Source organism: Dicentrarchus labrax, unplaced genomic scaffold, assembly GCF_905237075.1.
Source record: "Dicentrarchus labrax unplaced genomic scaffold, dlabrax2021, whole genome shotgun sequence".
In the NCBI taxonomy this organism is placed as follows: Eukaryota; Metazoa; Chordata; class Actinopteri; family Moronidae; genus Dicentrarchus; species Dicentrarchus labrax.
Window position 1 is genome coordinate 8,345,195 of NW_026136721.1, and position 27,481 is coordinate 8,372,675.

Here is a 27,481-nt window from a genome sequence, read left to right on the forward strand (position 1 = left end):
GCCAAGGTGCTGTGGGACTTCAGCTTCCAGACTGACAAACCAACCAGACATAGTGGTGGTAGACAAGGAGCAGAAGAAAGCGGTGGTGATAGATGTGGCCATACCAGCAGACGCCAACATCAGAAAGAAGGAACACGAAAAGGTTGAAAAGTACCAAGGGTTGAAAGAACAGCTGGAGCAGATGTGGAAGATAAAGGCGAGCGTGATCCCCGTGGTAGTAGGAGCTCTCGGGGCAGTGAATCCCAAACTGGGGGAGTGGCTCCAACAGATCCCAGGAACAACATCAGAAGCCTCAGTCCAGAAGAGCGCAGTCCTAGGAACAGCTAAGATACTGTGCAGAACCCTCAGGCCTCTGGTAGAGGACCCGAGCTTGAGGATGACACACAGATACCACCCCAAGAGGGTGAATATATATATATATATATATATATATATATATAGTCAGATCTATGTTTCTTTTATCTTTATCTTATTAAAAAATATTAATCTGAAAAATAACTAAAGCTGTTAGACAAATGTAGTGGAGCAAAATTAACAATATTTGCCTGTGTGATGTAGTGGAGTACACGTATAAAGTTACATTGAATAGAAATACTTAAGTAAAGTTCAAGTACCTCGAAGTTGTAGTTCCATTCCACCACTGCATGAGAACGAGTGAACTGTTTTACACTGATGTTTCTGTGTGTGCTTGTGCTGTGCAGATGTCCGTTTTTCACCTAGTTCTTAATATTTAAAATATGTGTGTTTTTTGGTGTACAAATACAAGAAATTGTCAGCTATGAGCTTCCTGGAGTCCATTCTTTTGAAAATTGGTTCCCAAATAGGCTTACATGGGAGGCCTGTACACTTGAGAGTGCAGAGGTTGTGGGTATCAAAGTAATTATACAATCTGACTGTTCCAGATGTACCCCTGCTGTTCTTGTTTGTATACATGAATATATGCATTGAGAGGATAATTTATTCAGATTGTACTACAATTTGGACAGACCTGAGAGACTAAAGTGGGGAGTGTTGGACAATGCTAAACGCCGAGTCTGTTACTGCAGTTTAGAGCAGTAGGCTATGTGTATGATGTCTCCTGATTGGACGGATTTGTGTAGGTTTTCTGATGCAAAAAAATAATCATCAGGAAGTAGTTATATTAGTCATATTGGGATGATGGGAAGCTGTTCTCTTCAACCTTCTGTTATAAAACACACTCTTGTCTAGTGTAGCTTTAAGAGTGGAAGTTTGCCACCAAACCCGAAGGGCAGGCAGGGATATGATGGAAAGGGATTGCGGATGTGGATGGAGGGAGGGAAGGGTATGATTTAGCCTGCCACTCAGAAGATATACTGTCTGAGCGCGCTGAGGGTTTCATAAATTCATCCTGGAACACTCTGCTCAGCTGAGCCATTTGTCCCATGTCTCAAGCATTGCTCTCGGTGATTTTCAGCGCTCGAATGCAGCAAGTGACCCAATGTTAACTATAACGAGCATGCATGCTGCTCTCATCCTCCAAACCATGATTAATCAAACCCCCATGGAAAATGTAAACGCTGTGTAGTAGCTGCCTATCATTGTCTAGAAGACTCTAGAAATTATAATTAAAACTCTATCTAATAAGCCTTTTAATAAGTGTCCGTAGACATAATTTTAATCTGTTTCAGAGAAAGTAAAAAGTGGGGGTTGATTCAAAAAGGTTTTATGCTTTTCATTGAGTGTGTGTATGTGTGTGAAAGTGTTCCAAGATGTTATAGAGAATAGCTCAATCACCCTCCTAGCATATCCAGAATCCATTTTCCTCAGCAAGCCTTATCACTGTATTAGGACTGATATCACTCGTTTGTCCTCGCACAGTGTTCCTTTAACTTGTTTAATCCAACATGTGGACAGTCGGAGGCATCGGCTCACCTGCAGCCCCCGTAGAGCCAACATCCTCACGACGGATAAATTCACACCAGTGCGGTCAGAGCGGCAATTTACACCCACTCATAAGCACTGAATAGCCTTTCAAAAAGCCACAAGCAAGGCACACCAGTTTCACTCCGAATCATCGTCCTTGAGAAACTATCATTCTCCATTTAATGTAACTTTTCATCTTCCTGGGATCTGCTGGGGTTGGAGCCCTTTTATTGGTTCATGTTGAGAGTTGCTGTGACACTAAAAATAAGTCATTGGCCCTTAAATCAAGAGATTCTGTGGCAGGGGCCTCGAGGAGCTGATCAATAGCCTGATGATGTCATTGTCCCATGATCCTGGGCGTTGATGGTTTCTGATGAATGATACCGGACTCATCCAGGAGAGTTGGCCTGGTGGCAATGAATTTGCTCACCACGGAAACCAGCCAGTAATAAAACCTCAAAGGGCTGGTAAATGAGACAAAATTGCCAGTGTGACATGAATATTTCTGTATTTTCATAGCTGTTTTGTAAACATCAGGCGTGAAGCTCTCAGAAAACTCAGAACCCTTCAAACAAGGATTTTAGTCTGGATTTAACAGCTACACACAAAGAAGGCGGAGAAAAAGAAAAAGAACATCAGTCGATGTGAATGATTGCTTCACTTGAAGTCACACAAGGCATTCTGCGGCGCCCTTGCTGCATTTTTAAGATTTGCATGCACTCTATCTTCATGTGAAATTAAAATAGCTCCCTGATTGAGCCTCAGGCCTCTCCAAATAAATTAGACCTGACAGCTCAAATAAGTCGATCAAACTTTCCGAGACAGTCTGAAATGCTAAATTTCAGCCAAACACAAATTTCGCATTAGTGCAAAGCTGCTCTTGATTTAACTGTTTAAAGCTAGCTTATCACTCTCTTCTATGTAAATGAAGCTCAAGGAATGGTGAGATGGCTCTGCTTGCCTGTCATGTTATACAAAATCCCGTTCAAAGATGATTGTTATGTGCTGAGTATAACCCAGAAGGTGCGATGGAGTAGACCCTGAATATATAATAAGTAAGAGAGAAAGATCATAATCTTATCATACCTGCTCAGAGTTTAGGTTTCTTTCTGTTAAAGACAAAGTACTTTTGAATCATTTACCCACATAATTTTATTTTTTGCTGTTTAATTAAATGCATGCCCCTCTCATGTAATCATTTAATAGTGCTTTGGAGAAAAAGTATACAGTTAATGTAACCTAAATTTAGAAACACATGACTTTCTACAGATTAAATACAGAAACTTCCGTACTGAAAGAAACTGCACCCACATAACAAGTTTTTAGTTAGTACATGCAGATAATTGAGCGATTGTTTACCAGTAGCTGTCATCCACAGCTGCTTTTAATCTTTATGAAAGACTCTTTCTTCAGCTCATTAAATCAGCTATCTGACAGATAGGTGTGCAGTATCTGTATCTGCCTCTAATTTTAATACTTAAATGTACACACAGTGATCCATCATTATATCATTGGCTGCTGCAAAGTAACACACACACAAACATCTGTGTGTATTCATCAAATTGGTCAGTTTTACCGTATTCTGTTAGGTGGCACGATGCAAATCAGTTACTGCCGCTTGGTCAGTGGCCCTCTGCTTCAAAATATGACACTGTAGGTATCCCTGTGGTGTTGTTTCTGAATGCGCCCATTAAGCCAAAAATATTGCCGCAATGAACACGTATTTAGATTTAATCATTCACTGTGTTAGTATTTTCTCCAGTTTTACACAATATTTCTGTTTGTTCTCCACATACTCCTGTTCCACTTGTTGCCTTCTTGTTCAACTAGTTCCTTTAACATGTCTCTAAAGTGGTTAAAGCTTACAGACTGCGTATCACTACAGTACGCACTGCTGTATTTCAATTTCAATTTCAATTTTATTTGTAGCGCCAATTAATAACAGAAGTTATCTCAGGACACTTTTCAAATAGAGTAGGTTTAGACCGAACTCTTTAAAACATTATTTACAGAGACCCAACAGTACCACCATGAGCAAGCACTTGGCGACAAGGGCAAGGAAAAACTGCCTGTTAAAAGGCAGAAACCTAGGACAGATCCTTCGGCTCTAGGTGGGTGGTCGTCTGCCTTGACCAGTTGGGGTGAGAGAGAGAGAGAGAGAGAGAGAGAGAGAGAGAGAGAGAGAGAGACAGACAGGTGCACAGCAACAACAGTATTGGCAATGGCAATCTAGCAGGACCATGGCAGGAGGCTCCACCAGGATCGATAAGAACCTGCGAGACGAGAAAGCACAAGAACTCCGGGGAAGAAGTGAAGTTAGTAACATGCATTAATGGAACATGAATGAGTGCAGAAAGAGAGAGGAAGAGAGGAGCTCAGTGCACCATGGGAAATCCCCCGATAGTCTAGGCCTAAAGCAGCATAACTAAGGGATGGTTCAGGACTCACCTGATCCAGCCCTAACTATAAGCTTTATCAAAGAGGAATGTCTTAAGCCTACTCTTGAATGTGGAGAGGGTGTCTGCCTCCCCAACCACAACTGGAAGCTGGTTCCACAGGAGAGGAGCTTGGTAACTGAAGGCTCTGGTTCCTATTCTACTTTTAGAGACTATAGGAACCACAAGTAGCCCAGCATTTAGAGAACGTAGTGTTCTAGTGGGGTAATAGGGTACCATGAGCTCTTTGAGATATGAAGGGGCCTTACCATGAAGAGCTTTATAGGTGAGGAGGAGGATTTTAAATTCTATTCTACATTTTACAGGGAGCCAATGCAGAGAAGCTAGAACAGGAGAGATGTGATCTCTTTTTCTAGTTCCTGTCAGTGCTCGTGCTGCAGCGTTCTGAATTAATTGGAACATTTTAATGGACTTATTGCGGCAACCTGATAATAAAGAGTTGCAGTAATCCAGCCTTGAAGTAACAAATGCATGGATTAGTTTTTCTGCATCTGTCTGTGATAGTATGTGTCTAATTTTTCTAATATTACGTAAATGAAAGAAGGCAGTCCTAGAGGTTTGCTTTATGTGGGAGTTAAATGACAAATCCTGATCAAAGATAACTCCAAGATTCCTGACAGTGGTGCTAGAGGCCAAGGTAATGCCAACTAGAGTAACTATATCTTTAGACAGTGAGCCTCTAAGGTTTTTGGGGCCAAGAACAAGAATTTCGTTTTTTTCTGAGTTTAACATCAGAAACTTGCAGCTCATCCAGGATTTTATGTCCTTAAGACATGTTTGTAATTTAGAATAATGTTGCCTAAAGGGAGCATATATAAAGTAAATAGTATTGGTATTGTTTACACTTATGCATGAATGCCATAAAAACTCCCTATACAGTGTATTTATCGTATCTGGCAGGTAGGGATTTTAATCCTCATGTTGTATATTTTGTTCTGTAACGTTCAGGAACATAATATGTTGAAGCATTTTCATGTTCATTTGACTAATAGTATTTTACATTTGCATTGTTACCAGTAAACCAAAAAATATAATTTGCATTGAACCACACTGATAATGGACATTAGCGGAAGAAACTCCGGTTATGTCTATGTATATGGACTCCTAAAGATCTTAAAACTACATTTTCTATTGTATTTTGATTTTTTTCAAAACCACCAGAAAATAAAGCTCCATACTTGGTGGTGTAGACTTACAGTCCACTGTTGGTAATATAGTAATGTGTGTATGTGTGTGTCTATGTAGAGTGCTCAACAGTAGCTAAAAATGGCATTTCACTAACTTTTATCAGGTTCCAGTCAATATGTAATATTCAGTCATACCTCTGATTTTAGGATATGTTGTTTGTGTACATTATGAATACAGCAGCTCAAGTCACCACAGAGTGACCGTAATGAAGTGGACCCAATCCTCCCGCTGGGGTTCATGTTGCCGCGTCTAGCACAAAAGGGACTTAATTACGTCAGTGCTCTTTCCCCTCTCACACTGAATTCTCGAGGGGGACTTTTTAATTGCAACAAGTAATTCATCAAGTGTTCATCAGACCTTTCTGATTAAATTTCAGGTCAACTGACTACGGAGCAACGTACCAGAAGCTGAATGACAAAGTGGGAGCAAAGACAATACTCAGTTATTTGTACGTGAGCCCGAACAACAAGAGAAAGGTAATGTTATTCTTCTGTTACTTCCTTTGAATTTGATAATTGTCCTGGTTGCGTGAGTTTCCACAGTTGGTCTGACACACAGTGTGCAAAGTCAAATACCGGCAGACATATTGATGTCTGACTCATCGTTCTCTGTTTGATGTCTGTCTCTCCCTGTTTCTACAATGTCAGAAAGACGCATTGACTTCATTTATTAACATGGAATCCACATAGACAGTTATGTGGCAGCAAAGAAAATACTCTTCAATTTCTAAATGAATAGCTTGGCTATAGTTTGTCTTTTTCTTTTCTGAAATAAATCAATTAGTAAAAGTAAAAGACAAGGATTGGTTTATATTTGCAGCCATTCCTTCAGGTGGTGCCCCTGCATTTACCTGGGTTTGGGTCAACTGATATTTAGAACCATCTGTCTCTGTTCACGCCACAGTTTCACCTTTCTCCCTTTACACGACTCTAATCAGGAAAGGTCATTTTCTCAGAGTTAATTATGATCTAATAATGAAGATGAAATGCAGCCACACCTCTTCAAAATCCCAGCCACCCCCCTGATCCAGTTAGATGGTCTGTCAGTGATTGGGACACCTATGAGGTCAGTTCAAGCGTGGAGCCAGCCAGTGACAGAAACAGTGAGTAAAACTGGAACCTAAAGAACATAGTGAGGCTGGAATGTCCTTATATTGTCATAAGGGGAGGATTAAGATGTATTTTTCACTAATAGAAGAGATATTATAGCGTTATTCTGTGAAAAATATACAGATGAATATGCATTTTGCCCACTAATCTGCTAATCAGAGGGTCAAACAAATTAGAGGCAGCAGATCAGCAAATGGTCATTGTTAACTCATTTTTCTGCACTCAGGTCCATTTGGATCAATTCACTCAGGTTACATTACGGCCCCAGTCCATTAAGGTTTTGGCCATTTGGGTTTTTTTTATAGTCCTTTGTCCATGTCCATTTTTGGGTTCACATAAGATGGTCATGGGTCCAAAAAGACTTTAATTTCCCTTGTTTAAACTTCACATCATACATCCATCTGGGTTTTATGGCAACTGGAGAGGGCAACAGCAATGACAGCAGTGATGAGTAAAAAGTCCCTTTTCCACAATGGATTGTTCCTGGTATGACTGTCATGAATTGATGCAAAACATTCCAGAAAGATATAGAAAAAGCACTTATATGGGGCCATTTTGTAGCAAATCTGTTTACAAACGTGAGTGGAGTTGTGCATCTGTATCTCAATCCATGTGTGCATAATCACATTTGTAAATGTGTTAAAACAATCTTAACATATGCAAGTTTTTTTTTAGATTTGTGAATGTGTAGATACATTTGTAAATGTGTAGACAAATCTATAAATTCGTATATAATATATAGATATTTATGGCGACATTACAGTTGCAAATGTGAATACAAATGTTTTTATAGATTTACAAATCTGATTATGCACACACAGATTCTGAATACACATTTGGAGGATCCTGTACACATTAACAAATCACAGTATGCATTTAGAGATTCTTCTTTAACAAATATAATTTTGCACACATGTATTGAGATAGTTACACAACTCTCCACTCACATTCACAAATAGTTTTGCTACAATAATGACCCCATACCTTTGTTACTTGATCCTCAGGGACGACACCAAAACCTCACTGATGCAGTCCTTTGTAGCTTTTACATTGGAATTATTTGGCACACACTCAGGTTGAATGTGCTTTGTTTACAGTTTTCATTGTCCATCTATCCATCCATTAGTTAAACCCGCTTATCCTTGAAGGGTCCTGGGGGGCTGGCAGCTAACAGCTCTTTATTTTAATTTGTTATTTTGACTAAGTATGGAGCTCTCTAACATGCCATTAAGTAACACCCATTGAATTGAATTAAAGTAGGAGAGAGGCAGACTGAGGTAAGAATTTCATTCTATGCTACCGCTTGTAGGTTGGATTAACAGTGCATGTTCTGTCCGACCTCGGCAAATCCAATGAAAAGATTTTGAAGCTTTTCTAATGAGGCAGCACTGTGGGGAAAGGAGGGGGAGGGCAATGGAAAAGCACAATAGCATTAGAGTCCAGGAAATCAGCTAGCTCAACAACACCAGGCCCTCAGTTTAAATACAGAACAGCGAGCAGATGAAGACCTGCAAACAACTTGACGGGTTGTTAATATCTTTTCACACACACAGGGACACAGACAAACACTTAGACACTCTCTCTCACACACACACACGCATACAAACAAAACGACAGACACCATGCACACTACTGGGGTCTCAGATATGCACACATACACGTAGTGTCTGCTTTTGTGTGTGCTTTCCTCTCGTCTATCTCCTGTCACCCTCACTTACATTCACACACAGGCACATATTCTAATTATCTCCGTCTCACACGTGTTCACACAACCTCATTCGGTCTTATTTCTCTCTCACATTCCTAGTATCCCCCTGTTGCCAAAGCATGACATTTGTAATGCTTTAGAAAGTATAAACAAGACTAAAAGTCTGTAGCTGCCCCATGAGGTTGTAATAATTACAATGCAAGTAAAATAATTGTTGAATGGATTATGGATGGATATCTTTGGTATTTCCCAGGTCCATACCACAAGTCTAATGAAAAATGTAATATGACATAAGAGTGCCAGAAAAGGAAAGGTTTTAACCTAAATGCACAGAGTTGATCTGTCTATCAGTGTCCACTTTAGGCCAGCTCAGACTTGCCAGACTACATTGTTAGACTGAGTATGACAATGCTGAGCTGTGCTTGAGGTTGACAAGATGTGCCTAAATATAGCTGACACAAAATTAGGCTTTGGGTATCTTATGCAGTGTTATGCAGTTATCATAATTACCAGTTTCGAACTTGTAAAAAGCTTTCATGTCGAGAAGGCATAATTAACGCCTTTTCTAAAATATATAACACTTAATAATGCATAAGGAATCCTCATGTCAGCAGAAGTCCACTGTTCAAGGTGAAACCAAATTGTGTTGAATGTCAGTGAACTAGTAAACCCTTACACAACTATACAATAACACATGAATGCTCGCAAATCCTAGACATGGAACTCTTTCACTGTCTCTTGATGCATCCCATGTTTTCATCAACGCTGCAGCTATCCTGTTCACATTCTGATGCTTGGCATTTTACTGTATTTGCAAACTGTGAACTGCATATGGTAAACAAGCTTACTGTAAGCACGCTAAAATGCTAATATTTTAGTAGTTGCCGTTTAGCTTTGCATACTAACACGTTTGAATGATAACATGTAGTTAGTATGTTGCTGACATCTAAGAACTGTATATGGTGACCAGTTTGTCTGGGAGTGTCCTGGTTTCAAGCAGGGTGTCCCAGTTCCTGACATTTTTCCACATTCACTACCAAATTGTCCCGGTTTTCACAACAATTAAAGGTCCAATGTGTAACATTTAGGAGCATCTACTGGGAGAAATGGCATATAATATAATAATATAATATACTGTGTTCTCAGTAGTGTATAATCACCTAATAATAAGGATAGTTGTGCTTTTGTTACCGAATGAGCCTTTTATTTACAGACCCTGCGGTTCACCTTCTATGGAGCCACCATGTTTCTACAGTAGCCCAGAATGGACAAACCAATACTCTAGATATGGCCATTCGCATTTTCATTTTGCGGTCACCATAGTTGCAATTGGAAGGGTTGAAGCGAGGGAGTTGCGATCTGCAGCTAGACCATTAGATGCCAACAAAACGTACACAATGGTCCTTTAAAATAATAATTATAAAATAATATTGTTCTAATTTTCAGGGATTTTATAGACATTTATCATTTTCTGTTAACATTAATAATGCACCATGCATCTGATTTGATCACTGATTTGTCTTTATGTGAGTCAATCAATCATTGTCAAGGTGAATCACAGCCAAGTGTCATAGACTCTTTCTGACAGAACCTGTCAGTATGCTAACAGTTAGCTGTCATGCTGAAAAGAAGGTCTGTCTTTATGAGCTCCAGGAGGCTTACTCCTTACTAAGGGTGTGCTCGGTAGGTGTGATAAGCACTGAAATAATTGTCGCCCTGTATGCATAAGAGCATACACATGCATGCATAATGTGGTAAACTTAAGGGTTCCGATTTTGAAGATTGAACTTAAGGTCACTGTATGAACATATACAGTTAAAACAGTATGTTACTATGACTTTCTAAAGTTTAGCATGCTGTCACTGTGTTTGGATTTGCTGTTACAGTATTACCAATGCAGTAGGGGCATTCATCTCAAAGTAGAGCTGAGGCTGACATAAATTGAGTAACAAGATTCATTAACTGTGTTGAACTTTTGAAACTGCGGTGCGAAATGAAGCACAAGCATTTATCTCTTGCAAACAATGAATGTGTGCAACAAATCTAATGGCAATCCATCCAGTAGTAGTGAAATATTCCACTCTGGATCATTGCGTCAGACTGACACACGGATGGACTGGCTAAATATACAGAGTCAAAATAACACAGAGGAACAGACTGGGAAACAAACGTGGATGGGGGAACTTTCTCACTCTCAAATACACACACACACACACACACACACACACACACTGTTCTTCCCACTTACATGCAGTTCATTACAAGTACACACGTGCATGCTTGCGAGGGAGGGTAGCAGAGGCTGCAGGTTCGTCACTCTCACTGTCACCCCCGCCATGGCGCCATGTGACCGCTGCTGGTGGCAGACAAAAGCCCCTCTCTTCGCCCAGTAGTGGAAGTAAATCAGGCCTCTGTGGCTGCGGGGGATAGAGGGAGTAAAGCACCGGGAGCAGAGAGGGAGAGAGGGAAAGTGAGCAGGAGGTATGAGAGGGGGGAAAGAGACAGCAAATAAACTGACAGAGAGCAAGTGAGCGTGGAAGTGTGGAGAGGGGAGGAAAAGAGAAAAAAAAGAGTGACTGAGCAAAAATAAATAAATAAAATAGAGAGATGGCCCAGGGGTCACTCATGGAGAAAACAGACTGACAACACAGCAATTACACCAATTTTCATATTGTGGCTTCATACTGAGCCTGTACATGAGAGGACACATCTCGAGTACACATTAGGGGAAATGATTTTGGGTTTTAGCCTGAGATTTTGTGTGAGTGCACATTATTACAGTAAATGGCTGGGGATGGCGAGTGCTGGTTAAAAAAAACAACACCAACAAAAACCTCACAGATTGCAGTCTCATACAAATGGGTAATGCCTCTAATGGTTTGAAAACAAAGAGGAATTTTCCAGAGGACGCGTATGAGTGACAGATGGATTCAGTCTCTGCTACTTTACACTCAGCCTGAGTTGTCTTAAAGGAATACATAACTGCTTTTCCTCATGAATGTATTGACTAAAACAACAATCGCCGGGCTCAACTGTTTTCACGGCAAAGGCCCCGATTGTGTTTTCGCCTGCCTGTCTGTGCGTGCGCATGCATGTGTTTGCATGCATAGCGATTCAAAAACAATTACGGCCTTGTGCGGCTCAGACGGCAACAACAGGCAGGTGGGTGGAATATGAATTCCCCTCAGATGAGACCTCTCCCACTGTTGAGCTTCAAAGACTTTTGTTTATTGTCTCCCTTTTGGGTACAAGCTCAGACTTAAGAGTGAACTTTAAATATTTCATATCCTCGAACTGTCCTCAAAATGGCAATGACAAAAAAGTCTTGAGGAAAGACAAACAGAATCCGTAAGCTATCAGAGGAAAAGAAGAGTGTCCACAGACTTTACAGTATGATGCAAAAACTGAGAGCAATATCATACATAAATACTCAGCATTATATAAAATTGATGCCTTTCTCTGCAGTAGCGGTGAGTGTCACCTTACGGGAAGGTTAGCCTAGATATATATATTTATGAAGCAACCTGATGATAGTATCACAGAAAAATCTCTCTTCTCAGTTCATGCTTTTTAATTAGATTTTTGACAAATAGTTGCCCTTGCTTGGACATTTTCCTTTATTACTACATTCATACAAATATAGATAGTAATATAGACCCGGTCTTAGCCAATTAATCTGATAATAGGTCATAATGATCATCCAATCCAACCCAATCCAACTTTTTTTTTTAAGCATTTAAAAAAAAACAAAAGTAAACAAAGGGGTATAAGGGAAAAAAAAAAAAAAAAAAAAAAAAAAAAAAATAATAATAATAAAAACAACAATAAGGAAAAAAAAAAAAAATGGGGAAAAAAACAAAAAAATCCCCCGGAAAAAAAAACCAACGAAGGCCCGCCGCGACGGGCCCCAGCCCCCCGCCGCCCCCCCCCCCCCCCCCTCCCCCCCCGCCCCCCCCCCCCCTTTTTTTTTGAGGAAGGACACCCCCCCCCCCCTCCCTCCCCCCTTCGGGGCGGTGCCCCTCCCCCCCCCCCCCCCCCGGGAACCGGGGGGGGGGGAAGAGGGGGCCGTTTTCCCCCTTAATTTTAGGGGGGGGGAAGATTAAAAACCCCCCCCCCCCCCCCCCCTTTTTTCCCCCCCCCCCCCCCCCCCCCCCCCCCCCCCCCCCCCCCCGTTTGGGGGGTCTCCCCCCCCCCGAGGGTAGGGGGGGCCCGGGGGGGAACATACCCGGGGGGGGGAAAAAAAAACACCCCCCCCCCCCCCCGAAAAAAAAAAAAAAAAAAAAAAAAAAAAAAAAAAAAAAAAAAAAAAAAAAAAAAAAAAAAAAAAAAAAAAAAAAAAAAAAAAAAAAAAAAAAAAAAAAAAAAAAAAAAAAAAAAAAAAAAAAAAAAAAAAAAAAAAAAAAAAAAAAAAAAAAAAACCCCGGCCCCGTTGCCCCCCTCCAAAAAAATTAATTCATGGACAAGTCTGTAGGGAGGAGCGACACACACACAGTTATATATAAATATATAAACATATCTATATATATTTATGTATTTATATATCTGTTTAAGTAGTATAAAGGGAACTATATCTGAATTAAAACTAACCACAGAAAAACAACACTGTGCCAAGTAAGCCAAAAGGAGAAAATAACACATTTAAGTCAAAGTTTTTTATTTTACTTTTCCCTTTGTTCTGCATTGAAGCTGGTTTCTTGGCATTGGATGCTACAAAGATGGGCTTTTCACGGCTCTCTGAAGCTGGACAAGCCAGTTAAGGGGGGCACAGTTACTTTCTTAATCATTCTGTGAAGAATAGATGTGGACAAGGTTCTGGAGGTGGTGGGTGCTGTTGCAGAGGAGAGGCTGTCTGACTTTGTGAAGCAAACAAAGTTTGTTGAAGTTTGCAGAAGCTTTAAGATGGGTGTGATTGTTTAGCAGGTTCAAGGACAGCTGGAGTCCTTGTTATACTTCAAACTTTTACTCTTTAAAGGTCCAGTGTGTAACATTTAGGAGGATCTATTGGCAGGTAGGTATGTTTCCATTAGTGTATAATCACCTGAAAGTAAGAATTGTTGTGTTTTCAAGAATGAGACTTTTTTATCTACAGAGGGAGCGAGCCTCTTCTACAGAATGTTGAACCACCATGTTTCTACAGTAAGCCCAGAATGGACATACACGAAGGCGAGCAGATTTAGTTGTTTGCAATCTGCAACATCACCACTAGATGCCACAAGTCCTACACACTGGTCCTTTAAGAAGTTACTCCTGGTTGACTTGGCAACAGCAAATATGGTTTAATACTAAAATTCTGGAGGCAGCTAACACTCAGCTTCCTATACAACAGAAGAGCAACTGACTCAGGTTGTTTTTTATAAAGAAGACAGTCAATAATTGGCCATTTTCCATGATGCTATGAGCAAACGCTAGCTCATTTCAAGCTGCACATGCCAGTGGTAGTTTTTCCACACAACAGCAGTGCACAGTACATTTTGTTACCTTGCAGAGGGGCTGCAGGTCCTCATCTAACAGCTCACTGTGGCTGCTCCTGACTGTTCCTTTACTTCCTGACATACTTTAAACTGATTCTCTGTAAAAAGAGAAGACAAAAATTACTGTCTTGATTTTTAGATGCATTTTGATGAACAGTCAGTAACAAATATATTGTGTTTCCTGCAGCTTCTTTACAATAAAAGCCACCTAGTGTTCCACAAGTTAAATGCTTTCAATGTGCAGCAGCATCAAGGTGTTTAACATCAGTAGTAAATCCATACAGCATTAGAAGAGTATACAGACTGATATAAATGTCTCATGCCTATCTGAATCCATGGTGGGAATTGTTGACTGCCACCAACAATGAAAGCCACTGTACTGAGTGCTAATTATTGAATATAGATACATAAAAAGGGCTATTATAGAACAAATGCTGCATAAAGCATATCAAAAGTATTTTGATTTCCTAAAAATCTTGCTGGATGTACTGGAGTTTATTTAAGGTTTTGGATGGTGTGCCGTAGAGGATACAAGTTGAGTTGTCACAGAAAGAAAAGCATAGTTGTAAATAATAAAATGAATCATGGCTGACTTCTGTTTAACTGGTGTTGTGCATGCTGGCTCACTGTCACTGTCATGCTTTACTAGGACACTTCAATAGGACAGAACCTTTGTTATATTAATTATTAACACGCTTGCTTTTTCCACGATGACAAGTGAAAATGTGTACGGTAAAAACTGACAAACAAAATTTAAAGACAAACAGTAAAGTCTTAAAATGTCTTAAACACTGCTCATAGAGAATGCAAAAGTAACTTTGTTTTACATCCTGTGTGTGGTTTGTGAAAGTGGCTCTTTGGCACATATACAATAGTTGCTGCAAAAAATTCTCAATATTTACACAGAATTGAACAGACGGATAAATGTGAGCGTTGTTTAATATTACTGGTGTTGACAGGTTTATGTATTTCAGTTACAGACAAGTATTTTAGCTTATTTCTGTCATTTTTCATTTTCAACTTGTGCAACTCAAATACACATGCAAATAAAGAAATCACATTCACATCAACACTTGAGTCTGATTGGCTTCAGGGTGTCCACAACAGAGTTATGGCTTGTAAAAAAATATGTTTAATTAACTTAAGTTAATTCAAATATGCACCTCTGCTGCTCTTCGAACAGTTTTGGCCTCCAAGTCGTACGTTAATTCCTCATAATGGACACCTTGTCAGGCATTTTCCCTTATATAGTAAACTAAACTAAACTGAGCTATGCTATCAACTATCATGTGAAATTCAGTAGGTACCATACAATTCTGACATTAGGATGAAAACAAGTCAGGCACAATACATAAAGAATTCTTTGACCTTAAAAACTAAGAGTGAATAAATTAAAATAATAGCATGATATTTTTAATTCAGTTGCGTAGAGAATGCAGGTACAGCACACTTAAAGGACTCAAGGGGAACAATATGAAACCTTGATTGGGTCTTTGCAATGTAGGTTAAAGCTTGGCAGCCTCACACTGCTGATAAATATGTCTGATGAATTTTGGCAGTGCTGTTGAAATGCTTTTAATGGTAGTAAATATCAGATTTGTAACATTTTGATGACAGCTTGATAGTCTAGGTATGATGGAGTGAGGAGGACAGACAGACCTTTGTTGAAAGGGAGAATCTCAAAATGACGTCGAGTTCATCTTTTCTGAAGAGAAAAGAACCTTCTGCATGACTGCATGCATGAAAAACTACAACTTCCTCCATCACATCAGCTAATGAATCAGTTTGAGACTGTTATTTGTTCATTTGAGGACAACTTGTACTGCAGTTTCAGAGACAGAAAAGAGGACATATCCCCCTAGAGACTGAAGGCGTCAAGATAAGAGCTACAGCTTATTTATGGAAAATAAATATCCAAAAATGTGGAATGCAAAAGAAACCTCTTTACATATTTTCAACAAAAAACATTGCATAAACTTGCCTACAGTGAAATGTCAGGTCAAATGTCATTACTGCACACCAGACGTACCTGGAGCAGTACCACCTGGTGAAAGAACAGCATTCTGATATCAACACATCCTTCACTTGCTCATCGTGCCGGGATAAAGCAAGGGAAAGGAAGGTGAAGTGCTTTTTTTCGTCCAACGGGTTTTTAAGGACACAATGCACGCCAAATGAATCACTGCAAATCAGCCATGCTTTGCTGGCTGGAACGCCACGCACGCAGTCGAGGACAAGCTAACGGATGATGGTTTCGTTTGAGGAGGTGGTGGGGTGGGGTGGGGGGGGGGGGGGTTGGTGGCGCTGGGAGGGGATGCAACATCTGTCAGCCCTAAGGCACAATCTCCAAATGGCTGCGACGAGCAGAGAGGCAAGCGCCCCAGAGTCCGCGAGAAGACGGAGCAGTAGAGGAGGAGAGACAGGCTGAAAGACACAAATACAGATGGATGGAGAGATGGGGGGGAGTTGGAGACAGGTTGACAGAGTGTGAGATGCAGAGATGGAGAAAAGGGAGAGAGAATTGGAGTTGTGAAGACGACAGGATGGGTAAATCTAGGTGAGCTGTGGGATTCCATCAATATTGTTTTACTTGCCTTTACGGGATGTTGCCCACTTTCTCAGCATGAGAGTGAAAGCTGTACAAAGCAGTGCACCTGACACTGCCAGGATAAGGGACATGAATTCCCCTCCAAAAGCATTAACTCCTGCTAAGTGTGCACCAAATGGCATATGCTGTTGTGTTATTTATTGATGATCGCTGTGAAGAATTCATAATTTCAGTAGCTCGACACAGATCAAGATGTCTGAAGTGGGAACGCTGCTGGTTAATTATCTAAACGTATCTTGTTTGTCTTGTCTCTGTTCATTCATACGTAATGAATCTGTAGCTCTGTGTTTTCACCCACAGCTTTGCACGCCTTGCGACTTATGTACTGCCATAAGGGGCAGCTCGCTCGCCATAGCCACGATGGAAACCCAATTATACTGAAAGGCGGAAACTGACATGTTACTGTTTGCCAGGTCTGGCAGGGGTCTGGGTGAGCTAAAATGTCAGGCAGTGTTCAATTAGCCAGGGCTTAAATGCCTCGGACCAAGAGACAGGAATTGCGTTTAATAAGACGGATCAAACAGTTGAAAGCACCTGGTCGATGCAGCGGACGAGGCAGCGGGGGAAAGGAGAAGTAATAATTATGAATATGTGTATCGACTCTTTTTTGCTTTCATGTCCTGCACTCGGAGCCACGCAGCTCGATGGAGTTTGATAGCTGGCGTTTGTCATGAATATTAATGGGAGAAGTGGCGAGCATGATCTGATTCGCTTTACGTGCTGTCAAAGCAGACAGTTTGCAAAGTTAACATGGTTCCACATGGATACACTGAGCCCCGTCTTGAACTTGAGGGCTACAGTTAACTCATTAGTAATAGTGTCAGTCTCCTGTTACTGTTTGTCTGTTAGCATTAGCATTGTAATTGTTAATTTTATTTCCTGGCAGCTGACAGTGGTTATCTACAGGTGTATGTAACATCAACCATGTGAGCATTGACACTCTCAATGCAGGTCACACTATGTCAAGAGTCTATTAAGAGATTGAAATGTACTCACTTTGGTTTCACACAATAAAAGAAAGGCATGCGGTAGTAGCATTAAAAACCTTTTAGTCTAAATACTGTACTGTATACTTCCCACAGTCCATTTACTCTCACTGAATTCCAATCTTGCCTGAAAGCGCAGATATGTTTTTCTAAAATGCAAATAATACAGACTATGGCCTCAGTGAGGTGGGCTGCACACATTGCATTAACAAGAGAAAGTACAGGATGACTTGGCATGAACCTCTGCTTACGTTCAATGCGTGGATATGGGTATGAATGGGTAATTTCTACCACTAACCCCTTTAAGAGCATGTAAGAGATGTCCTTAACAAGGTGTCCTTGTTTTAGAAGAAACTTTAAGATGCAGGCATTAAGTTCTTTCAATATAGCATTATCATAGCACATAATCTAAAAGCACACAAATCAGAGATAAATTAAAGCACAGAGGATTTGCAATCCATGTTAAGAATATTTTGAGTGTGACAGATGTGATTGTAATTACAAAGAACCAGACAGTCCCTCCAGGATTTATTAAGCTTTTTCGGGGATTGTTGCAGCCTAAAATTCCTGATTTCACAGAAACTTCTCTAAATCATTACGATGTTTTAGGCATTTTTTGTAATGAAATTGCAGGAGAAAGTGAAATTAATTAATTATGCATAACTTTAAGCATTCATACAATTCAAACTGGTGAGTTATAAAAAAAATTCACCCTCTGTACAGTTGTCATGAATGGGGGAATTAGCTATAGAGAGCAAAACAGTTTTTGCACCAGCCTTACTTCTGCTGTGAAGTTGGGCATTTTAATATGGTGACTTATGGAGATTGACTCACTTTTGGAGCAAGCCTAAAGTGGCCGTTCGAGGAACTGGAACAGGTTTTGGCACCTCCATGTTGGCTTAATTTTTCAGTCAGGACATTGCCACTTGGTTTTATCCTACAAGTCTTATATGGCCCTGGAGACTGTGGGTAATGAAAACAACCTTAAACAACTACTTTTTTTAAGTCACAGTAATCTTGTTTCATTAACAAACAAATCCACTACAAAGTATTTAGTAGAAGTTCAACATATTTTGCTATGAAAATGCATAGTGACCATCCGCTACTGGTTGAAACCCGGTTATTGCAATTGAATTTTGCCACTGACTGATCTGGAGGCTGGAGACCTACATGTATGTGGTGGCAGTTGAAGTTGCCAACCAACCCCTGCTTCTGTAAAACCAAGGTCTCAACTCACGTTACGTTACAACACAAATACCACAGAGACTTTTACAAATGGCCGTGAATGATCCTCTAGTGACTGTCAAAGCTCCAGCAGACCCTCTGTGTTTCCAGTGCAGACATGGAGAGTCTGGCAGCAGCTTTCCTTTAGCTCCGGTAGATCTGACTAGCGGCAGCTGTACTCCTGCGTCTTTGAGCCATAGGAGTGGTGGTCAGGGGTTAGTTACACTTCAACTCAGTTTGTTGAGGTTAGGGAACCTTTGTTATTATGGTCAAAAGAATTTAGTTAAGGTTAGGGAAAGATGGAGGTCACAGTGAAAAGACAGTTTAGTTTTAAGTGTCTGACATATCCAACGTTGGTCTGGATAATCCTGTCCAACCTGGAGAGACTTGTTGCTGTTGAGCATTTTTAAATGTCATTCCTTAATGTTTTGAGCACCTGAATGAAATTCTACTCGCTTGCATTGCATTGAGGTGTTAGTAAAAATCTCAGAGGCAAGTTTGTCAAAACCTCAGCACATAAAACAGGAAACTATCTGAATGGCTAGACACCACAAGGGGTAATTGAGAAAAATATATTTTTTGTGAGTTTTCTCTGGGCTCCAGCCTCGTTACAGTTTTGGCCAAGGGGTTGGACGAGGAGACGACAGGAGATGTTTAGACCTTTAGCCGCTCCAGCACATCTTTACGACTGACATTTATCAACCTCTTGTGAATACTTTACTTTCTCCTGGCTAGACCTGCTCCCCTTTTGCTGCCCTTTGGCTTCAATTATGAGACTCAGTACCTTTGGCTTAAGTACAACATGGAGCTAACGTTTCCTTTTCCCTCGGCCTCCGCTGATACGGATGTGAAAATAATCCACATTGCCTCTGTAGCTTAGAGGAGCATCTAAAATATCCCAGAGAATCCTATCCCTTTACATATATTGTGCTTCATCTCACACAGAACAAATAAGCTAGCAGTGGTTTTGCGAAGTGATCCGTCCTTTATTTACTTTCTATGGGTCTGTTACTGGGTTTTTTTTGAGAAACATCTTTACCTTGAAACATACAGTTTGAATCAGAGAAGAGATGGAACATTTATGAGAATCATAATAGGTACAAAAAGAGAGATGAAAGGACTCTTGCTTGGTTAGGAAATATATATTCAGCACCAAACATGACCAAAGCGCTTCTCAGATAATAGGATAAATATGAACTGGCCTTGACCCCCCCCCCATCAGTCCACAGGTGGATTATTATTTTTGTTTACGGAATGTTAATTTGCTCAGAAATCCAAACAAACATGAATTGGGTTACAGTAGTTCATTAACTTGCATTATATCACACCCAACCAAGTGGCTGTCACTGTAAAGCTGGAAAATTGACTTGCCCCAGAGAGAATAAATCTCAAGCTCTCCTCTTTGTTCCCCTTTCCAAAGCTTCCCAATCTGAACCCGCTTAAAGTCTGACAGCAACAAAAAATCTATTTATTGCAGGGTATTGCAGGAAATTAGGCATAGATTTATAGAGAGGAGTCACAATCCAATTACTGGGTGACTGTGTAAAATGGAAAATATGGAGCTAATTTCATTAATATTCTATCTCTGAGTATTTACGGTACTGCGGTGGTGGAATTAACTCAAGTATTCCTTACACATATCTTAAATGTCCTCCAGCCGGCACATATACGCTTCATTAACCTTTGTCATTTTCAACCTTTTTGGCCTCTTAATTTACAGTCGCTCACGCACAGACGTGCATGCGCTCACACACACACAGTCTACTGTTCCACAGAGTAAAATGTTACTCTCTTTCTTCAAGTGTGCAATTGTGGATTCTTTACTCATCCAGTGCTGATGAGAAAAGTTTGATAAGTTCCCGTGGATGCTGTCCAGACTGCTCTTTGACACTTGGATGAGTTATTTTCCTCTAAAGATTATTCCGTTGGACCAAAAAGCATTCGGTTTACAACACTACAGTTCCAAACTAAAACATGAGTACAACATTATTAAAGAACTATCGATATGGCTGGTTAGCAATACCATATCTGAAGATCATGCAGTATATAGAGCTATTAGGCCTGTCACTTGAAATGTTGAAATCTCAATACATATAGTACAACTGTATGACACTATACAGTAAAACATAATGTAAACATTATACTGAAGGATAAGACATTTGCTACTACTACCCCAATGGGCCGCATATCCTTACATTGGAAATCTTGCTGTCATATCCGTGATGGTATTTGTACGACATTCTGGTGAGCGGCAGAGTGTGGCAAATAGTACCAGTCAGACGAGGTTGTACCATGGATGTATAAAGAGCACTGGATACAGCGTTGGAGGTGGCGCTCCGTTCATTTCTATGAAAGCTGCTCAATGGTGCAAAAAAGGAACTTCCTGCTGCAAGAAAATGATTCTCTTTGCATCCTCTATGGGACTCTCACTGACTGAACTGGCTAACTTCCAACTTAGCCCTCTGTTAACTTGAATGGGGATAAATAATTTAATCTTGCAAATCTTTTTTTTGCAACTTTGTCCATCTGTCATTTGCTGCTAGGCAGGAAGCTAATGTTGGATGGATCAGAACGTTTAACCTCAAAACAGCTGCCCTCTAATGGAAACAAGGTAAAAGCAGTTATGCAATGATGGAGCATATTAATGAATGTAAAACCAAACCAATCAGCTAAAAACGGCTTAAAAGCACACTAGAGCCATTTTAAGTGGGTTTCAGCCATTGTTAATACAAATATTGTTACTCTGTAAAATAACTGCAATATTTCATATTTTTTAAATTTTATTTTATTTACCAGGGAATGTGCCGTAGTTAGGTAATAAGCATATGTTCATGGGGAGGTGATAACACATTTGTGGCTAATGTCATCAGCATAATGCTTCAACAAGTACTACAAAACAATACAATATAATACACAAGTACATTAGCCCCTGACATTTCTGCCCTGACCACTCAATCACAATCATTAAAAATACATTAAGACATATAAAAATAGGGACAGAAAGCAACATGACATTCTCTCATCTGTAAAGCTATCCTTTTTCCATCTATATTTTTCTTTATTTCAACTTCATGAACTGCATTTTTCAAGTTATTTTTCATAAGATGGTGAAATTCAGTATTCTTATTCAAGCCTGTCATGTGTTTGCATTAGCACGCTGTGCGGACTGGGAGGAGACCACACAAAATTCATTTATAGGATCTTGTGTAAACATCAACATGCAAAAGTGTTATTTTGAGTTACTTTTGCATGCAGGACAGCTGCGCAGGGAGCAACTGAAAGCCATGGAATGGCTGCCGAATGCAAACAAGGCAAAGCCTTCACACCATCATTTCCTGGAACTGAACAACATTATGCTACAGAAATCCTTTCTGCTTTGTGGCGTCTGTCCTCCAGCATTTTCTCCTATTTGCTTATGACTGAAAGGTGAAAGAAGGTTTTTCATGCAAGACAATAAAGCAAAGAGCTGTAGTAATCTCCATATTGTATTTTTTTTTAAATTATTTTTACATTTACACATCTCAGCAGGGTGTATTGCTCTCCATATTCTGATGTATACTACTAGAATACACATTTCGGTAAGTATGCCCACTCATATAATGTTCCTGTAATCCCCCATTTACCAGAAAAGCACCAGCCAATTATAAAGTTGTCTACTATTCCAGCTGAGTTGCAGTTCCGGGGAGTGAGCAAAACGTTAATTGGGATTTGTAGTTCAGACAGCGTTTGAGTGCATTCGATTGGATTGGTCAGCATGTGGCTCACGTATGTGGCATTATATCTGCCTTTTGTGATTGATGAACTGGTGTTAGTGGGCCTGCCCACCATGGCTGCTCTTACCCAAGCGAGTGCTGACAAATGACTCACTGGCATAAGAGAGCAGAAACACTTTGCCCTACAGTGCCACACTGAGAAGGATATTGACTGTGAGAGCAGTGTGTATTCGCTTTCTCGCTGCTGTCTGACGACATAATGGGCACACAGAGATTGTCATGCCAAAGGCCACCTCTAAACCTGATGTAAGCCCCTGTGCGCGACACAGGGACAGTACTTCCCCTGCACTTACATAACGACTTTTATTGACATGTTGGTGCCAGAGGCATCGCGAGAACTTTGTGGCAGCCTGTACTTTCACAATTATAATAGGAAAACTAACAAGTTCAAGATTGTTTTGTTTATATGTCATTATATTCATAATAACTGCAGTAATCCTACCTCTGACAATGTTCAAGTCAGTGTTCCTACCGCCCAAAATCACAAAAGGATGTTACCATCAACACCCTTTATCATTAAAAAGCATTGACAGTATATATAATGGACAGAGCTTCTGGGTCTGTGAAGTGACTTAAACCTGCATTACATGGAAAGGCCAGCAGGGGGAGCTCCACTGGCTGCAATAATACACGTATACCATGCAGTCTTATGGAGAAATGAGCCGACTTCTCAATTGTTTTATGAGCTCAGTAAACAGTTTAATTAATTGTTAATTTAATTAGTTTATGGTTTCAGTCTCCAGTTTCAGTCCTCTTCCATACAGCATGATATTCAATTTGTCCCATTTAGAGCAATATAGCCAATAATAACTAAACTCAAACTGTCAAACTAGGCAGTGCTGATCAAATAGGAATCAAGATTCTGTTACTGCGCTGCCTATTTCTTACCTAAAATCCTTTCAGAAACATATTTTAGTGTGCTGTTTTTCTGGAATGCGAGATTGTATGTGACCAGGCACGCCGCCATTGTTTCCTGCTATAGACGAGTTGAAACTGCAGCCAATGAGAGCAGCTAAACTCGCAGTACGTCACCTCCGCTTGCTCCGACAAACTGTCATAGCGACAACCATAATGCCAAACTCAAAACTGTACTCCACAAACCAGTCAGGTGACGTCACTATAGGTCAAATGCAGCACATTTTTGGTTTGGTGGAAGAATTTATCTCGATAAAGTTACAATACTTGTAAATGCAGCTCTTTACAGTGGTCATGTAGCTGTGGAGGATATAGATCTATACTAACTGTAAGAAATATTTGCTGATTTTATCGCAAACTCAAAAACATTACATTACTTTGTCTCATTAGTAAAGCATTGAATAGAAACATCTAAAGGTGGCATTAGAAATCAAAATTTCAATAGTTTTTAAAGTTATTTTTAAAATTAATCAAATTAATGTGTCAAATTTGACTGCAATTGATGCCAAACTCGGGTGGCCAGGCAGTTTTTAGACCACCTCTAGGTCCGCCCCTGCGAGGCAAAACCCAGGGTTTAACAGTACCCTCTTCTCCAGTCTTGACTATGGTTACATAGAACATTGTTCTCTTACATTTTGTGCCTCAAGTCAATGTGCGTCACCTTTAATTTGGGTTACAGCAAGGGCAAGTATTTACCAGCGCCAGTATAGACTTTACTCCTGAGTATACAGTATCACTCATAGACTTGCAGAAATACATAGATTTACATGCACACGCCCACACATCCACAAGCGTGCTTCTTCAAACTCTCTGCACCACTGTACACTCTCCTAATGATGAGAGCGCTTGTGTGTCTCTAGGTCCGCTGATTCAATTATATCTGCATCTGATATTATCCGGGGATTGTGATTTTTCTGGGGACCGTGCCAGAATTTGGCAAAAAATGTTGGACCTCTAAGAAAAGAAAGAAGCTCATGGGAAATTAGCGCTTTCAAGGCCTGACTGAGCATAGGCAGCAAGAATGAAGAGAGACACAAACAGCAGAAAATCTGAATGATGATGGCGCACACAGCTATTTCCACTACACAGAGGAAAACACACACACATTTGCTGCAAGATGTAATATACTGATTATATCATCAAGCCTGACAAATTATTATTTGAGATAGGGCATCATCAGTGGAAAAGTGACTGTAGATGACAAGTTTTTAACCTGCTAATCTGCAGCCACAGTTGTAATAATAGTCTTCATATCTTGGATATGGTAATCAGTCTTGATTGACTTGTCTCTCTGTGGTCTGTCTTTTTAATACTGCAGACACACACGCACACACATGTAGAGGAAGTGCAGACAAATGAGGAAGAATTCAACGCAGCGTCAGAAAAATTAAAATTAAAATAAAATAAGAAAAATAGATAAGATAAGATACGATAATTCCTTTATTTATCCCCCTAAGGAGAAATTCATTTTGACACAGCAGCAATGGGGCAAAGCGGCGCAAAAACAGAAAACAAAGAATATCACAGTAAAAATATTGCTAATATTATTAATATTAGAAGATATAAAAACTATAAATTAAAGTATATACACTATTTGTTGTTCAAGTAGGACATGGAGTCCAAAATATGAGCAGAAAATTAAACTTGACTAAAACTAAAAAACTAAAACTACTAAACTACTAAAGTGGAAATTAAATATAAATAGTGCAAAAGGTTTGTGCGTTGTAGGTAGGAGTTTTAAACCAAGCATATATAGTATATAATAGTTTTCAGAAATCGTGATTTTCTGCTCAGCATGACTTTGGTCTGTGCTTTGTCCTCTATTTTAGTTGTAAATAACATAACATTTCTAGCTTAGTTTACTGTCAGGTAAATAGGGCATGCCATAGGTCGAGCTGATAGTGGAGCAATAAATTCAAAACAGGTTATTACACTATTACACATTTTGTTCGAATGTGGTTGATAGCCCAATCACACACTCCTGCATATTTTTATTTAAGATCCCCTCCAGACATGTATAAAGCCATTTACAAAATAGTCTGCTTGGAACAATAATGTGTGTCTGAGGTATATAATTTCCACATACAAATCTTTAAAAAAAAGCATCCACTCCTTAGATCTAATTAAAAATTCCAAAACATATATGATATATATATGAGTTTTCCTGTTTGACACAAGATGTCTCCTCCTTCACTGTAAAGTCCATTCTCAGTGGATGTGCACTGGTGGATCACACTGTACAAGTTGCATACTGGACCAGGACTGACTTCCAGACTATTTGTGACATCACAAATCCTGCTGGTAGGCCCCGCCCCTTAAAATCAGATTTTCAATGAGCACAGAGAAACTTTCCACTTTCCGAAGATGAATGTGAAAACATCCTTCTAGAGTCAGACTCTGTACAGACAGCATTCAAACATCAAACTGTAAATGGTAAATGGACCTGTACTTGTATAGCGCCTTTCTAGTCTTCCGACCACTCAAAGCGCTTTTACACTACGTGCCACATTCACCCTTTCACACACATTCACACAGGGATGGAAAAGCCCATCGAACAGAAACTACCTCATTCATTCATACACATTCACACACCGATGAGCCGGGGATCAAACCGACAACCTTCCGATTAGGACAAACCCACTCTGCCTCTGCAGCACAGCCACTGAAGAAATTAAATTTTGAGTGGAGGGAGGCTTTAATCTATTAAACATTTCAGCCACTGATAGTGTCTTCTTTCTTTGTGCTGGCTAATGTCTGCAGGCCACAAATCAAATGGAATATGATTTTTAAAGAATTTTGTTTTGTGCTTTACTTTGAAGTATTGAAAACCACCCACTTGCTAACATTGTCCCTAATCTCTAATGCTTCTGTCATCTTCAGATCATGCTGCTAACTGATCCAGAGGTGGAGAGCAGTCTACTGATCAGCTCTGATGAGGGAGCTACCTACCAGAAGTACCGGCTGAACTTTTACATCCTCAGCCTACTGTTCCACCCCGAGCAAGAGGACTGGATTCTGGCCTACAGCCACGACCAAAAGGTTAGAGAACGGGCAAGGCTAGTTTAGCAGTCGCTTGTTCAAAGGTATCAAAAGAAGCTGAGTGTTAAGTCGGATAAGAAACAACAGTCTGGGGTAGCAGTGCCTCCAAGCATAAATGTGAGATCCTGTTACACAAGAGTTTGGCTCAAAGCACACAGAGTTCATGATGTTCATTTGGAAGAGAGGTGGATAAGCATGGATTCAGGTAGTTACAGATTAACGGATACGGAGGCCCATTCTCACCAGTTAAAGAAGAGAAAGGATGAAAGGTTTAGACTTTTTAAGTCCAAATCCAGACATAATAAATACAAAGCTTGACTTTCTACATTGGAATAAGATAGAACATTGCAATGTTCACTTTGTAAGTCAAAATGACAACATAATATGTCAAAAATTTGACTTAATGTCTTGATTTTACTTTGGAGACAGCAAGCCAAAACTTGACTTTTAACTCAGTCATACTTGGAGACAGTCAGTATAGTATTGAAATTAGTATTACTAAAGTAAAAGTCAATAACCCATCATTTTAATTCAGTATCTCACAAAATTTCTTTTATTAGTTTTGTCTAAGTCATTTTAGAGAAAGATATTTGAAAAGAATATTAATATTAACATTAAGCTGGACCAGTGGTTCCCAAACTGGGTCTCGTCAAAACTTCGGAGGTGATTGCGAGGCCTTCTTGATTTTAAGGGGTGTAAACTCTTAGTCTTTCATTAATTTCTGTGAAAAAAACTATTACTCCGAATGGCCCAGTTCATGTTTAAGGCCTTGAAGGCGATGGTACATAGCAACACAGCTCTTTGGGTGGTGATTTTTTTTCTTTTTGCAATTAAACTAGTAATCCCTTTAAACCTCTAAGCTCCTTAGCTGTTAAAAAGTCACCTGGTTTGGATGTATCTCAACGTGATTACAATGAACAAAACAACATTACATTACAAATGAAGGAATCCATACATCTTACACAGGAAGCTGGATTAGCATGATAAGCACTTTCTAACTTTTCATTTGAACTTCAATAATCTTGACCAAATTCTGTCCATCGCAGTATTTAAAAGAGTTGCCTGGTTAGATTTGTCACCTTTTGACTTATTTTTTGATCAGATAATTGCTTATTTAAAT

General features: G+C 39.9%; 1 protein-coding gene across 6 annotated transcripts in view; it reads left to right on the forward strand.

Moving 5' to 3' along the window:
• The window catches only part of LOC127355318 (VPS10 domain-containing receptor SorCS1), a 163,172-nt gene that overhangs the window by 81,375 nt on the left and 54,316 nt on the right, over window positions 1-27,481 (forward strand). For all 6 annotated transcript variants that reach the window (XR_007881734.1, XM_051386084.1, XM_051386082.1 and 3 more), the window contains exons 3-4: window positions 5,905-6,004; window positions 26,203-26,361. Coding sequence is in view for 5 of the 6 variants with exons in the window: in XM_051386084.1 (XP_051242044.1) it covers window positions 5,905-6,004; window positions 26,203-26,361 (259 nt within the window). In the remaining variant the exon portion in view is untranslated. The remainder of the gene's footprint in view (window positions 1-5,904; window positions 6,005-26,202; window positions 26,362-27,481) is intronic.